The 15,238-nt window shown below is 49.0% G+C and overlaps 2 protein-coding genes across 2 annotated transcripts; one reads left to right on the forward strand and one right to left on the reverse strand.

The window, feature by feature from the left end:
- Window positions 1-4,182: 4,182 nt before the first annotated feature.
- UHO2_00568 (putative HOS2 - putative histone deacetylase) lies at window positions 4,183-5,511 on the reverse strand (the record flags this gene model as incomplete). The annotated part of the gene is made up of 1 exon (XM_041557188.1): window positions 4,183-5,511. One exon carries the CDS (start codon window positions 5,509-5,511, stop codon window positions 4,183-4,185), a length of 1,329 nt encoding a protein of 442 aa, XP_041413122.1.
- A 3,782-nt stretch (window positions 5,512-9,293) lies between these two features.
- Window positions 9,294-13,072, forward strand: UHO2_00569 (uncharacterized protein; the record flags this gene model as incomplete). Its single annotated transcript, XM_041557189.1, has 5 exons — window positions 9,294-9,372; window positions 9,523-10,210; window positions 10,493-10,704; window positions 10,803-12,729; window positions 12,778-13,072. 5 exons carry the CDS (start codon window positions 9,294-9,296, stop codon window positions 13,070-13,072), a joined length of 3,201 nt encoding a protein of 1,066 aa, XP_041413123.1.
- Window positions 13,073-15,238: the final 2,166 nt, after the last annotated feature.

A 15,238-nucleotide genomic window follows, 5' to 3' on the forward strand; every position in this document is an offset into this window, starting at 1 on the left:
GAGTACTGTACAAGAGTCTCCACTGAGACTCCTCCTCCACATTGAGCCTTGTCACTCCTGTCCTTCCTGAGCTGTGTTGACTCCATCAACACTGCTCTTCCTCCTCATGACCTGTTTGCCAGTGCCCATCACACAGCTCCTCTTCCTTCAACCAGTGACAGTTCTCTTGTCTGCTTATCTCCTGACCCCCTGAATGGTAACCATTGTAAGCGGTCGCGCGCCAGAGGCTAGCTGGGGTTGATTGAGTAAGGACTACTCGATATGATTCGCCTAAACATAACCAAGCATTGTTGCCTAGTAAGTCTCGACTGACCACCTTGAACACTCTGTTCAGAGGTTGCGTGGCACAGATGTTGTTTGTTGGTGAGTGCATGATACACCCTCCCCTACAGTATGAATGTTCATAGTACTGTTGATATGCTCTTGGACGTCATCTGGACCGCGATATGCCAATCGCCTACAGAGGACGTGAGTTACTGGACTGCTGGTGTGAAACACCACCTACAATAACCGACTGGACTGCTGGTGTCAAGCAACACCGCCTACAGCAAGGAACTGGACTGCTAGTGTGAAGAACACTGCCTACAGTAATGAACTGGACCGCTAGTGTAAAGAACACCGCCTACAGTAATGAACTGGACCGCTAGTGTAAGGAACACCACCTACAGTTGTTGACTAATGGTGATACAACACACATGTTGAGAGTTGTTGCAAGAGCACTGCTATTGCAAAGATACATAACCTAGTAAGTATAGAGTAAGTAGTAGAGTTTTCAGAGTGGATGCCAGTCCACTCGAATGCTATGGTAGAAAGAGAGTATTTATATGTTCGATCAGTGTTTTCCCTCGACACCTATCCTGCTCCTCTTGAGGGGCCTTTGTCCCCTGTTAGGCACTGCCTTGCCCTGCTGGCATCATCCCCTTTGATACTGTGCTCCTACTGTTTTGCTCAGCATAAGGGTTATGCAACACTGCCCTCTCGCCTTCATGCCCTCCTTCTGTCTGATGTGTGATGCCCCCTTTCGGCATGGCCCCCTTTTGTCTTAATCTTGTGAATCCCCTTTTGAACCTCATGACCATACCCCCTGGTTATGTGGTCATGTCAGCTCAGTTCCATCTCGACTTGTTCAGATCAGCCGACTAGTTGAAGCATGCTGATTCAACTGACTCCAATGTCGGCACAGCTCCGAATACTTGCTCAGATCGGCCGACTAGTTGAAGCATGCTGATCTGACTGATTCCAACATCGGCACAGCTCCGAATACCTGTTTGGATCAGCCGATTAGTTGAGGTGTGCTGATCCGACTGCCTCTGTCATTGGCATAGCTCCGAGTACTTGTTCAGATCGGCCGACTCGTTGAAGCATACTGGTCTGGCTGACTCTGACCATTCCCATGAGATTGATCTGGATTCCTGGGGTTCGATCGATCTTGTAAATCATGTGTGCTGCCAACCCAATTAATCTCATTGATCCCTGATGGTTGTCGACTCTGATCAATCTGGCACACCCTTCATATGTTGATCTTCTGCACACCCTTCATATACTGCTCCGTTACACAACATTATCATAACTGCCGCTGATCATTTGGCGCACTCTCTTGCGCAGGCCAGCTGTCCCTATGACAACCATCTGCACGCTTCATGAGCTCGGTCCCTGTCTTGGCAGTGCTCGATCCTCCTCGCTTGCGAGCTTGATCCTCCTCGCTTGCGAGTGTAGTCCCTCTCGCATGTGAAATCGTCATATGAACGTTGTTGTCACTGATCTCTGCGAAATCTGCCATACTATTGTACTTACTGCAGATTCTGGTGGGATCTGTGATATCGACTTTGTTCATGCAGATCCCAATGAGATCTGTCATAGAACCATGTCTACTACTGATCTCACTGAATTCTTCTGTAAATCCACCAATCTACCCAATCCCTCGATTCCTGTGCTACCTTCATATGAACTGTCAGGTCTTCCTGCTTCCTGCGCAGTCAGGCCCATGACACTCGTCAGGATCAGTAGGAATGACATCATTACTACAGAAGTCAGTGGGAATCGCGATATCACACTGGGTATGACAGATCTCATGGGAATCAGTCAGAGAGGCATCCCATCACCAATACAGTGAGAGGAGGTCACCAAACAAGGAGGGGACACCATCAGATGAGGCAGGGGCACCACAGTGATGAAACCAGCAAACGAAGGTGGGCACCAAAGACAAAGAAAGGATGGCAGGGTGGGAGTCGCCACCCAGATGAGGTGGGAATGGCCCCTGACAGAGATGAAGCAGCCAGAGGCCACCCATCCAGAGGAGACAAGGAGGCAGTGCCAACGAGTGGCATAATAAGGTGGATGGGGAGCATAGGAGGGACAAGGAGGGTGAACAGTGTCATGGGTGACATTACAAGAAAGGTATATAACCATGTTCTCTGTCCTAGCAAGAGAGTGGATCACCATCCACTCTACACCATAATAACTAGTATCACTTCTACACCAAGTACATTAGTTTCAGTCAGCATAGTTGCAATCAAGTAGATTGCTCTCATTGCAGCATGTGTGTTGTATCACTGCTCACTGATGTCCAAAGGCAGTTCATAGCAACCAGCAGTCTGGATAAAGATAGAACTGAAGGCAGTCATCCACTGCAGTCCAGGGATCACTTCCAGCACTTAGTTGACACACTGGACACTTGTGTTGATGTCACCAGCAATCATATTCACACCAGCCTTTGGTGTCAGTACAAGTTCACACTGTTATTGATTGTGCCAAGCTACCTCTGGACAGAGTGTCCACAGTGGTCAGTTGAAATCTGCAATAGCATAAGCCCAATCACAGATTTGAGCAAGTATAGTCATAGGGACACTACTATGGCATAACTCAACAAGAATCATAATACATCACATACAATCACATATATCAGCAGGATCTGTAATAGAAGTGGTTCTACTACAGATCTCAGGTTTCAGGCATGTGACCTCTGACATGGATCTCCATCCACTCTACACTATATCTTACTAGTTATAACTTCACATAAGTATACATTAGTAGTTCAGTCAACAGTTGCAATTGCAGAGCATTGCAACTACATAGCACATGTGTTGTATCACTGCTTCCTGATGACATCTAAAGGTGGTTCATACTGTGGTCCAGATCACAATTGATACCAAAGGCAGTTCATACTGTGGTCTGGCTCTCTTGATCATAGAACCAAAGGCAGTTGTCCACTGTGGTCTGGGGATCATCAATCATTCAGTCGACACACTGGACACTTGTGTTGGCACAAGCAACATCATCAGCACCAGACCTTGGTGTCATCACAATGTATCTATTAGTTACTGATCGTGCTGAGCTACCTCTGGACAGAGTGTCCACAGCGGTTAGTCAAAACCTGCAATAACTTTCAAGCAACCACATATTTGAGTGAGAAAAGTCATAGAAGGCTTCTATGACAGATTTCAGCAAGAATAATAATAAAGGCCTTTTACCACAGATCTTGATAGGATTGGTAGTTATTGTCTTTCTACTACAGATTTCGGGTTTCAGGTGCACGACCTCTGACAGCCCATTCTAGACATTTATGCCGGTTTTTGGCTGTCAGAAACGGCTTTCGAAGCGCAATCTGGCGGTTAATACCAGCCTGGTATGCTGCTTTCCAGAGCTGCATTATTGGAATGCCACCAAGTGATGCTGACAGCTGTTGCCATGATAGAAACAGGTTTTTGAGTACCTCACACTGAAGTTAGTGGCCCAAGGTAACTGTCCAGGAGCATGGATGGCCAGATCATGCTTTTGTTTCAAAGGAACCACACTCCTTAAAGTTATGGATGGTCTTGTGAACTGCTGTCTTGGAAACACCACTTAGCTCCACAATTTGTTGAATTGGCAGCCCAGTATCATGCATTGCAACAATTGAAGCACACTTCATTGGAGCAAGCTCATTGCCACAGACCATATTGGTGTTTGAAGTGTTCTTGATTAGTATGATGGTAGTGCTATTGCTCAATGACGACAATGACCCAAATGCGGGGTAACCGGCTAAATCGGGAAATTACCCGATTGTCCTCAAACTTCTGCACAGGACTGTACAGGGAAATAAGGTAACATACAAGTACAAGAAGGTGAGATGAGGATGACTTGAGCAATCTATCGTTTGTTTCCGGGGTATCATGAATGTTGCAATCCATTTGTCAGCGGCGGTCAGGTCTTGATCTCCTCCTCGACCCAAGCCCCAGCCAAATCTGGTGGAAGCTCGTGCATCTGCACACTTGGTGCTCCATGAAGATAGCGCAGCTGTTCAAGAATCTGGACTCGAATCTTCTCCAGACTTGCCTTTGAGTTCTGGTTCTCCACCCTTCCTGCCTGTGTCGGCTCATGCAGTCGGTAGGTAGGGGCAAAGAACTCCATGTACGGTGTGCTTGGTAGTGTATCAGGAATCGAGCAGCCAGTCAAGACGGATGTCTCATAAGCCCAACACCTTGCGACGTTGCGGATGGTGTACCCGCCTCCTCCAAGCACGAGCAGTGGAAGTCCGAAGGACTTGATGAACTGAACACACTCTCCGTGAGCGGCGATGCTGAGGTTGAAACATCCGAGACGGTCGAGTCCAAGCGAGTCAGCACCGCATTGAAGAACAACGGAGGAAGGTCGGAAAGTCGTGATAATTGGCTCCATGACGCTTTTGAAGAGAGCGACGTAGCCGGAGTCGTCGACTCCATCCTGCAACGGAACGTTGAGACAGAAGTGCTTTCCCAGTCCGGTTCCGATCTCGTCAATGTTGCCGGTGCATGGGAAGAAGTCGTTGCCGTACTTGTGGAACGAGACGGTCATAACACGATTCGAGTTATAGAATGCCTCCTGAACACCATCGCCATGGTGGATGTCGATGTCGATGTAGAGCACACGCGGATGATATCTTAGTAGCTCCATGATGCCCAGCACAATGTCGTTGACGTAGCAGAATCCTGAAGCTTCGAACTTCTTTGCGTGATGAAGACCTCCTGACCAGTTGATTGCAATGTCAGTCTCGCCAGCTGCTAGACGACGAGCACCAGCAAGAGAAGCACCAGAGTAAGCTTTGCAGAAGTCGTACATGCCGTCAAAGACAGGACAATCGTCGGCAAAGTTGAACTTGGTGAATGCTGCTGATGGCGGTGTGGATGGTGTAACGTTGGCGAGGAAGTCGACATAGTCGCTGTCGTGAAACATTTCGAGCTCTTCCTTGGTTGCCTCGCGGGGAGTGAAGACGCTCATATGCTTGTGGAGACCGTATGCGAGGACGAGACGATTTGTCAAAGTGAGGCGTGCTGGCTTCATCGGATGTCTTTCGCCGTAGTGGAAGTCACCGACACCTGCAGGATGATAGTAGCTGACTCGAGTTTTGGAGTGTGGCTGGATATGGGATGCATCTTTGTAGATGGCTTGGCCTGAACCGTTGGCCTCGGATCGATCGTAGAAGAAGGGAGAGTCGGAGAAGGTGGCGCCGGAGTTGCCTCCTGTGGCAGCCATGTCAAAGTCGATGACCACCATGATTGCGAATGTTCAAGGTAGTAATGCCTCGCTCAGCATCCCATCGCTTTCGATTTTAGAGCACCCAGCCTTCAAGGGTTATGGAACGATGGTGACGCCAAGCGCCTGTGTACGTCCTCGTGAGTGAGCACCGATCAGTGCCGATGCGGTCGCGTGACGAGCCCAGAAGGATAGTGGTAGGTGATGATGATTGCGGATGGATGCAAGGCCCTATGTGGAACTTCCAAAAGCTTCGAAGCCTCCAAAAGCGCAGCAAGAATCGGATCCGTTGCTGAGCGGAAGCCACGATCCAGGGTCCTGCGTGGCCTAACATTGCTACACACGATTTCAAGACACGGGCGAGAAAGAGGGAGAGGACGAGCGCGCCAATTGAAGATTACAAAGCACGGTACGCTATCCTGAGCTACTAGCAAGCTCCTTTTCACAGGCATATGACTTCTTGAATGCTTGTCATTTCTATCAATGGGTGTGACCATATGAGCATATATATATCTGATCACTGTCTCCAAACATGCTGAACTGTGATGAGTTACTTCTTGTATACTCCTGAGTTGTTGCCTCCTGCACTACTCCTAGACTGTTGCTATGGCAATACCTATGCATCCCATATGCACACCGCTTATGCACAACCTTGCTTTATCGATGTCTTGATTGAGTTCTGCAGACCCCTTGAATCCTGTCATAGAAGCTGCACAGGAAGATCCGAAATGAGATATGAGGAGCTTTGTGTGCTCGAAATTGTGAAATCAACCGGATCACGGGTTTCCAGTTGATTTCACTGACAACAACCGCATCGCATCTGTCTGGTTGATGTCAGAGGTCTCACACCTGAAACCTGATATCTGTAATAGAAACACATCTATTACAAATCTTGTCAAGATATGTGATAATGTGTTGTGTATTATTATCCTTGATGAGTTATGTTGTAGAAAGGCCTCTATGACTTTTCTCACCCTAAGACATAGTAGTGTGTTTGCTATTGCAGGTTTTGACTGACTGCTGTGGACACTCCATCCAGAGGTAGCTTGGCATGATCAATAATGATAGGAACTTTGTACTGACACCAAGGTCTGGTGTGAGTGTGCTTGTTGGTGGCACTGACACGAGTGTCCAGTGTGTTGACTGAGTGCTTGAGGTGATCCCCAGACTGCAGTGGACAACTGCCTTTGGTTCTAATGATCAAGAGAGCCGGAATGCTGGATGAACCACCTTCAGGATGTCAATCAATGTCAATGAGCAGGGATACAACACATGCACTATGATAGGAGCAATGTCTTACGATTGCTACTGTTGATGGACTACTAAGTATATGTCATGGGACGGGATGCACAGGAATCAGGAAGATCTGTCAAGTCATATGAAGGGAGCACAGGAATCAAGGAATCAGGCAGATCATAGGACTTGCAATAGAATCCACCAAAATCTGTAGGAGAAGCAGCTCTAAGGCAGATCTCATCTAGATCAGTATGAGGAATAAGGGTATCACAAATCACACCAGAATCTGCAATAAACTGGATTGTACAACATTTCCTGCAGAGATCAATGGCAAAGGTGTTCATACAATAAAAGGCTAGAAGGGGAGGACACCTGGGGTCACCACTGCATGAGGTAGGGGCCCTACACAACATTGAAGTTGGTGCCAGCAGGTGGGCACCAATGACAGGAAGTAATGAGAGGGGGGGCAAGTTGCCACTCAGATGAAGTGGGATGGCCCCTGATGGAGATGAAGCAGTGAGCAGCCATCCATTCACAAAGGTCAAGGGATATGACATGAGCAGCAATCTAGTGTGGATGGAAAAGCAGTGGGAAAGATGAGGAGGAGACATGGAGTCGAAGGGGCCTCACAGGACAGGAGCAGTGTCGCAGGCAACATTGCTGGGATGTGTCACAGGGTCAGAAGGATAGCGCAAGAGAGTGCGCCAAATTGATCAATGGCAGTCATGGGAATGTCACACAATGGAGCAGTATATGAAGGGAGCACCAGATTGATTGGCACCGAACCATTGGGGATCAACAAGATTAATTGGGCTGGCAGCATGTATGAATTATGAGATCAATTGAACCAAAGGGTCCCAGATTAATCTCATGGGGATTGGTTGGAATCAGTCAGATCAGCATGCCTCAACAAGTTGGCTGATACAGTCAGAACAGCATGCCTCAACAAGTCGGCCAATATGAGCAAGTACTAGTAGACTCAGTATCATGCAGATGGTTACTGCTCAAGGGGTGCATGTGTAAAGTCACACAGGAGCTGTGCTGAAGTGACCACATGACCAAGGGGTTTGGTCACAAGGTTCAACAAGTGGCTAAAGGGATTCACAAGATAAAGTTGAGAAGGAGCTGTGTTGAAAGGGGGCATCACACATCATCAGGCAGAAGGAGAGCATGAAGGTGAGAGGGCAGTGTTGCATAACCCTTATGCCATGCAAATGGTAAGGGCACAGTATCAATGGGATTGATGCCAGCAGGACAAGACAGTGTTGAACAGGGGGACAAAGGCCCCTCAAGAGGAGCAGGATAGGTGTCATGGGCAACACCAATCGAACACATAAATACTCTCATTCTGCCATAGCATATGAGTGGATCCCTGTCATGGGCCTGGATGCTCAAGAAGCAGGAGGGTCACTGGTTCATATGGCAGGAGCACAGGTATCGAAGACCTAGTCGATACCAGTAGAGAGCATGGTTGTAGTGCAGTCTCCATGGAGACCATGGACTCCTATGGACTCACATGCAAAGGAGAACCAAGCCACATGCGAGGAGGGCCAGGCACAGCCACGAGGAGGACCAAGCTCAAGGAGCAGGCACAGCCATGAGGAGGACCAAGCTCAAGGAGCAGGCACAGCCATGAAGAGGACCAAGCTCAGATGGTTACCACTCAGGGGCTCGAGAGACAAGAGTCATAGGACACTGGCAAGCAGGTCCTGAGGAAGAGGAGCAGTGTCGAAGGAGTCGACACCAGGTCATGAGGAGGAGGAGCAGTGTCGAAGGAGTTGACACCACTCAAGAGGCACAGGGGTGCCAAGCAGGAGAGGCCCCTGAGCAGTACTCAATGAAGAAGGTACTCTCTGGAGAGAGAGCAGGAGCAGCATCGCTGGCGAAGCTGTGAAGAGGTATATAACCATGCTTTCTCATCATCATAGGCCAAGTGGATCCTCATCCACTCTACTCACCACACAACTAGTCAATACTTTAGAAACATAAGTACTCATTAGTTACAGTCAGCATAGCAGCATTCTATCAAGGTTGCTCCTCATCGTAGTGTGTGTGTTGTATCACCACTACCTGACATCCGTAGGCACCCCATAGCAGGTTAGCAGTCTGGATATAGATAGAACCAAAGGCAGTAGTTCACTGCAGTCTGGGGATCACTTCAAGCATCAAAGTCAACACACTGGACACTCGTGTTGATGCCACCAACCTTATCACCAACACCATCAACCTCATTCTCATCAACACCCACCAACCTTATCACCAATGTCATCAACCTCATCATCATCAACACTCACACCAGACCTTGGTGTCATCATAACCAAAGCATTGATATTGATCATGCCGAGCTACCCCTGAACGGAGTGTCCACAGAGGTCAGCCGAAACCTATGATAGTATATACAACGAACGCCACCTGCTGTCACTGTGCAACTTGATAGTCACTGATACTGAGACAACAGCTGTCGCACAGTTTGATAGTCACCAAGTATCTCGACAGACCGACCTGGGTTTCAGGCACAAGACCCCTGACATTAGAGTGGATCATTCAAGCAGCTCCTCACGATCACCATGATGGACCCAGACCTCAACAATAAGCTCGATAGACTACTCACTCTATTGGAAGCTCAGCTAGAGCTTACTAGGCAGGGTCATCGAGAGGAATGACTACAACAAGCTCAGCTGGGTAGGGAGGAGACGATGGACCTCTCTCACTCAGAAGACCAAGCAGGAGGAGGAGATGAGTCTATGATAGGAGACCCACATACTCCTACTCCAGCTCCAGGACCAAGATGATCAGTCTCATTCAACCTGGATGAGCAGGAGGACATCAACTATGAGAAGTATGCTTCACCCATGGGGCCAAGATATGTCAAGTCCAGGGTGGATCCATATAACAAGAGCAGGACAGATCACTATGCTCTTGATCAGGAGGAGGACTCTAGCATCATGGCAGAGCTTAACCGGTCAAAGCCCATTGCCACCCCATTTCCAAAGTTCAATCCCCAAGACATGGAGATCTTCATTCTAGAAGCCAAAGCATGGTTTAAGTTCAACCAGGTGTATGAGCAGACTAGGATGATCAACCACATGGGTGCTCAACTAGAAGGGACAGCAAGAGAGTGGTGGACCTCCAAGCTCCGTATTGATAGAGCTAGAGAAGGAAGGTTGTTCAATGATTGGCACTACTTCACAGAGCGACTGTCAGAGCAGTTCAACCCATGCAATGCTAGGATGGAGGCATACAACAAGCTGTTGGCTCTCAGACTCACAAGTGATGCTCCTGGTGCCGCCACATGTCATGTAGAGCAGTTCAGAGACTTGGAGGGACAGGTCAACCTAGATGACAATGAGCTAGTGATTGATCTCTTCAGAGGAAGTCTCACTCGCAGCATACAGGAGAAGTTCGAGAGGAATCCACCTGGGAAGAGATGGGAGTGGTATCGAGAGGTCGAGGAGATCGATCGACAGAGGATGCTACTACAGCAGTCCTCGGCTAGACACTTACTCCCAAATGCCACGTCACCTCCACTAAGAACTGGGTCTCGGCCAAATCAAAGTTCAATCCCCATCTGTCAACCCACTCAACCTTATCCAGCTTGATCACCAGCACAAGCAACTACACAAGCAACTACACAAAACCTAAACCGACCCCTTCCTCATCAAACCACCCAAACCTTGAAGCAAGGAAGCCCTGCTCCATCAGGTATCAACACCTGTCATGTATGCAAGGGTATCGGCCATTGGGCCAGAGACTGCCCCAGCAGGAGGGTAGACCCTCTTAGCTCTCGACCCATGGGACCAAAGGTTATGGTCACCACAGCAGACCCCTTCAAGGAGGCCACCGACTCAGGAGATGGCCACACAGGCAGCACTGAGATGGGTGACCCTGAGGCCATGGACCTCAGCTCATACCAGCAACCCATGGACCTTGGCCATGAGGAGGAGCAGCACGATGATGATGACGACAAGGGAAACATCAGTGGGGTGATGCACTGATGGCATGCATTGCTCTACAAACCTCCTCACCATCACTCTGTATATATCAAGATTGTCAAGTATGTTTCTCTACCAGTGGAGGCAAAGCAGTACTGGAGCTCTCTGGAATGGTTCAAGACCATCCTGCTCGGATACTAGCTGATACTGGTGCTGGTTTGTCCATAGTCTCAGATTCTTTCATTAGTAAGTACCAAATACCCACAAAACCCATAAAAATAAGATCGATCCATGGTGTCACTGGGCACCAACTCTCCATCAATAGTTCTGCGAGCATGCAGGTATCTATTGGTACACACAATCTGGGTGTGGTCGAAGCTTCAGTGGCCAACACTGCTGACTATGACCTCATCCTGGGGTTCACTGAGCTACAGAGGCTCAAACCCACCATACAATGGGATATGGGCCAGCTGGAGTTCAAGACTCAGGAGCAGGACCAACCCCCAAGGAGACCCCCTGAAGCAGCAGGAGCAGGGGGCCTAACCATGAGGAGACCAACCCTTCATGGTAACAAGTTTGTCTCAGCAGAGCACTTACTACAAGCAGCTCTGGAAGATGGACCCATAGGGTTCATGCTGTTGGAGGAGCCACCATCATCACTCCCGGCCTTTGGTTTTGTACCTACAGGCGCAGACAAAGGAGTAGAGATGGAGGTGGAGGTAGACAAGGTGGTGACGGCTGCAGACATACCAAAGCCATACCAACACCTGCAAGATGTGTTTGATGAGGTGGAAGCAGACAAGCTGCCCCATCATACTGAGCATGATCTCCACCTCGAGTTGATAGAAGGAGGTAAGCCACCTCAAGGGCCCCTATACCTTAAGGGACCCAAGGAGATGTCCGAGTTGAGGAGGTACTTGGATGAGAACCTCGAGAAGGGGTTCATAAGACCATCGAAGAGCCCAGCACGATCACCAGTGCTCTTTGTACCAAAGAAGGATGGAGGTCTCAGACTCTGTGTGGACTACCAAGGTCTCAACGAGATCACTGTCAAGAACAGGGCACCATTGCCCCTCATCGAGGAGCAGCTGTTCTTACTCAGGAAGGCAAGGATCTATACCAAGCTAGACCTTAGAGCAGCATACAACCTCATCCAGATTGCTAAAGGAGATGAATGGAAGACAGCTTTTGGCACTCAGTTGGGACTCTATGAGTACCTAGTGATGCCTTTTGGCCTAGCCAATGCTCCAGCTCACTTCCAGTCATTCATCAATGACATCTTCCGAGACATCATTGGAGTATATGTAGTGGTATACCTAGATGACTTCCTGATCTTCAGTGACACTGAGGAGGTACATGTGAAGCATGTCACCAAGGTCCTCACTCGCTTAAGGAGCAACAGGCTCTTTGCTAAGCTGTTGAAGTGTGAGTTCCACACCAAGACAGTCGAGTTCCTGGGGTACATCATCAAGCCAATGGGCATAGAGATGGACCCAGAAAAGGTGCACACTGTCAAGGAGTGGCCAATGCCAGAGTCAATCCATGACATCCAAAGGTTCCTGGGTTTTGCCAACTTCTATCAAAGGTTCATAGCCCACTTTGCTTGCATAGCCAAGCCATTGACATCACTGGCAAAGCCTATAGAACGGTTCAAGAAGTTCGAGCTACCAGAGGAGGCCCAACAGGCCTTCCACAAGCTCATCCAGGCCTTCACATCAGCAGGAGTGCTTCAGCACTTCAACTACCACCTTCCAACAAGGTTGGAAACTGATGCAAGTGACTTTGCTATAGCAGGAGTACTCAAGCAGGAGCATGAAGGACGATGGCATCCAGTGGCCTTCTACTCTAGGAAGATGTCTTCTGCCAAGAAGAACTATGAGATCCATGACAAGGAGCTCCTAGCTGTGGTTGCCTGCCTCACTCAGTGGCGACACATGCTAGCTGGACTACCAAGCCAACTGGTCATCCTCACTGACCATGAAGCCCTCAAGTACTTCAAGTCACAGAGATGCATCACAGGTCGACAGGCTCGATGGGCAATACTACTAGCAGACTTCGACTTCATATTGCAGTATTGACCAGGAGACAAAGGTGGTGAACCCAATGCTCTCACCAGAAGGACAGACATGCAACCAGCTGGTGAAGAGCAGGATCACAATGTGAGGCAACTACTGTCTCCTCGAGTGTTCAAGGAGACAGCAGACCATGACTCGACCCTAGTGGCCCCTATGCTCTCGATGGAGTCCATAGCATCAAAAGGTCTCAAAGACCTGGTCAAGATCTTCCAGCCCTTAGACCAAGAGCTACAGGAGATACATAGGAAGAAGCCCTTTGAGCTCAAGGATGACCTATGGTACAGTGGAGGAAGGTTGGTTATCCCCAAAGTAATCATGCCAGGGAGGACCAACAACTGACACTCAAGGAGTGCCAAAGAGGTAGATGGACAGTCCCTCTCTGTAGAGCATCTGCGATTCATGGTGATGACCCAATGCCATGATGGTATCACTGCTGGACATGTAGGAAGAGATGCTACCATCAAGGCAGCTCAATGACATTACTGGTGGCCAAACATGGCAGCTTGGATTGCAGACTATGTAGCAAGTTGTCCTGTATGTGCTAGGTACAAAGCTCCTCGTCATCGTCCATATGGTTTGCTACAGCCACTAGCAACACCAGACAGGCCCTGGGGCTCCATATCCCTCGACTTCATCGAAGGACTACCACCATCGAAGAAGTATGACTCCAAGACCTATGACTCTATCTTAGTCATTGTCGACAGGTTGACCAAGTTCGCCATACTAGCTCCAACCCATAAGACAGTCATGGCTAAACAGACTGTGGTGTTGCTATATGGACACATGGTTAGACTTTTCGGATACCCAGATCACATGGTCTCAGACCGAGGCAGGCAGTTCATATCAGGAGCATGGAAGGCATTTGCAGAGCAAATGGGTGTGAAGCACTCACTTAGCACAGCCTACCATCCTCAAACTGATGGTCAGACAGAGAGGGTCAATCAGGTCATCGAGCAGTACCTAAGGATGTACTGCAACTATGAGCAGGATGACTGGGCTGACCTGCTGGACACTGCAGCATTTGTATACAACAACACGGTCCACAACAGCATTGGTGTCTCACCATTCTTTGCATGCTATGGATGGAACCCCAAAGCTCATCCTGACAACCCTCAATGACTAGGAGTCAATGATCCAGGTCACTTCAAGTACCTCATGGATGGAAAGGAGTGTTGCAAGTACCTCCAGGAGCAGATCAGAGAGGCACAACATAGATCAGTAGACCAGTATAACAGGAAGCACAAGGACATCGAGTTGAAGGTGGGTGATATGGTCTATATCAACCATCGAAACTGGAAGACAAGGAGACCCACACCCAAGTTAGATACCTGGTTTGCAGGACCCTACCCAGTTCAGGAATGGGTAGGACACCAAGCTTATCGAATCACATTGCCAGCAAACCTTAGGGTGCATGATGTGTTCCATGTCTCCATGCTCGAGCCAGCAAGAACAAGTTCTCTCCCTCAACATGCTGAACAGCCCACCATACCATCACTTCCAGATGAGGACCTCGACTTCGAAGTCGAAGCACTCATTGACAAACATGCACACAATGGGACTACAGAGTACAAAGTGTTGTGGAGAGGGTACTCAGAAGAAGCTGCTTCATGGGAACCAGTAGAGAACCTCAACTGCCCCGGCCTCATCCAGGAGTATGAGGTGTCGGAGGGGGGACGAGCGAGTAGACAAAGTAGAGAAAGGAGGAGAGAACAGGAGGAGTAGAGAGAGGAAGAGGAAGGATGATGTTGGAGGAGGAGTAGAGAGAGGAAGAGGAAGGATGATGTTGGCGATGTTGTCGAGGAGGAGGAGGAGGAGGAGGAGTCAGCATGAACCAGACCAGAGCATGCCTCAACGGAGCTCGGCTCTTAAGAGGGGGGTAGTGTCATGGGCCTGGATGCTCAAGAAGCAGGAGGGTCACTGGTTCATATGGCAGGAGCACAGGTATCGAAGACCTAGTTGATACCAGTAGAGCGCATGGTCGTAGTGCAGTCTCCATGGAGACCATGGACTCCTATGGACTCACATGCAAAGGAGAACCGAGCCACATGCGAGGAGGGCCAGGCACAGCCACAAGGAGGACCAAGCTCAAGGAGCAGGCACAGCCACGAAGAGGACCAAGCTCAGATGGTTACCACTCAGGGGCTCGAGAGACAAGAGTCATAGGACACTGGCAAGCAGGTCCTGAGGAAGAGGAGCAGTGTCGAAGGAGTCGACACCAGGTCATGAGGAGGAGGAGCAGTGTCAAAGGAGTTGACACCACTCAAGAGGCACAGGGGTGCCAAGCAGGAGAGGCCCCTGAGCAGTACTCAATGAAGAAGGTACTCTCTGGAGAGAGAGCAGGAGCAGCATCGCTGGCGAAGCTGTGAAGAGGTATATAACCATGCTTTCTCATCATCATAGGCCAAGTGGATCCTCATCCACTCTACTCACCATACAACTAGTCAATACTTTAGAAACATAAGTACTCATTAGTTACAGTCAGCATAGCAGCATTCTATCAAGGTT

This window comes from Ustilago hordei, assembly GCF_900519145.1.
Source record: "Ustilago hordei strain Uho2 genome assembly, contig: UHO2_contig_01, whole genome shotgun sequence".
Taxonomy (NCBI): Eukaryota; Fungi; Basidiomycota; class Ustilaginomycetes; order Ustilaginales; family Ustilaginaceae; genus Ustilago; species Ustilago hordei.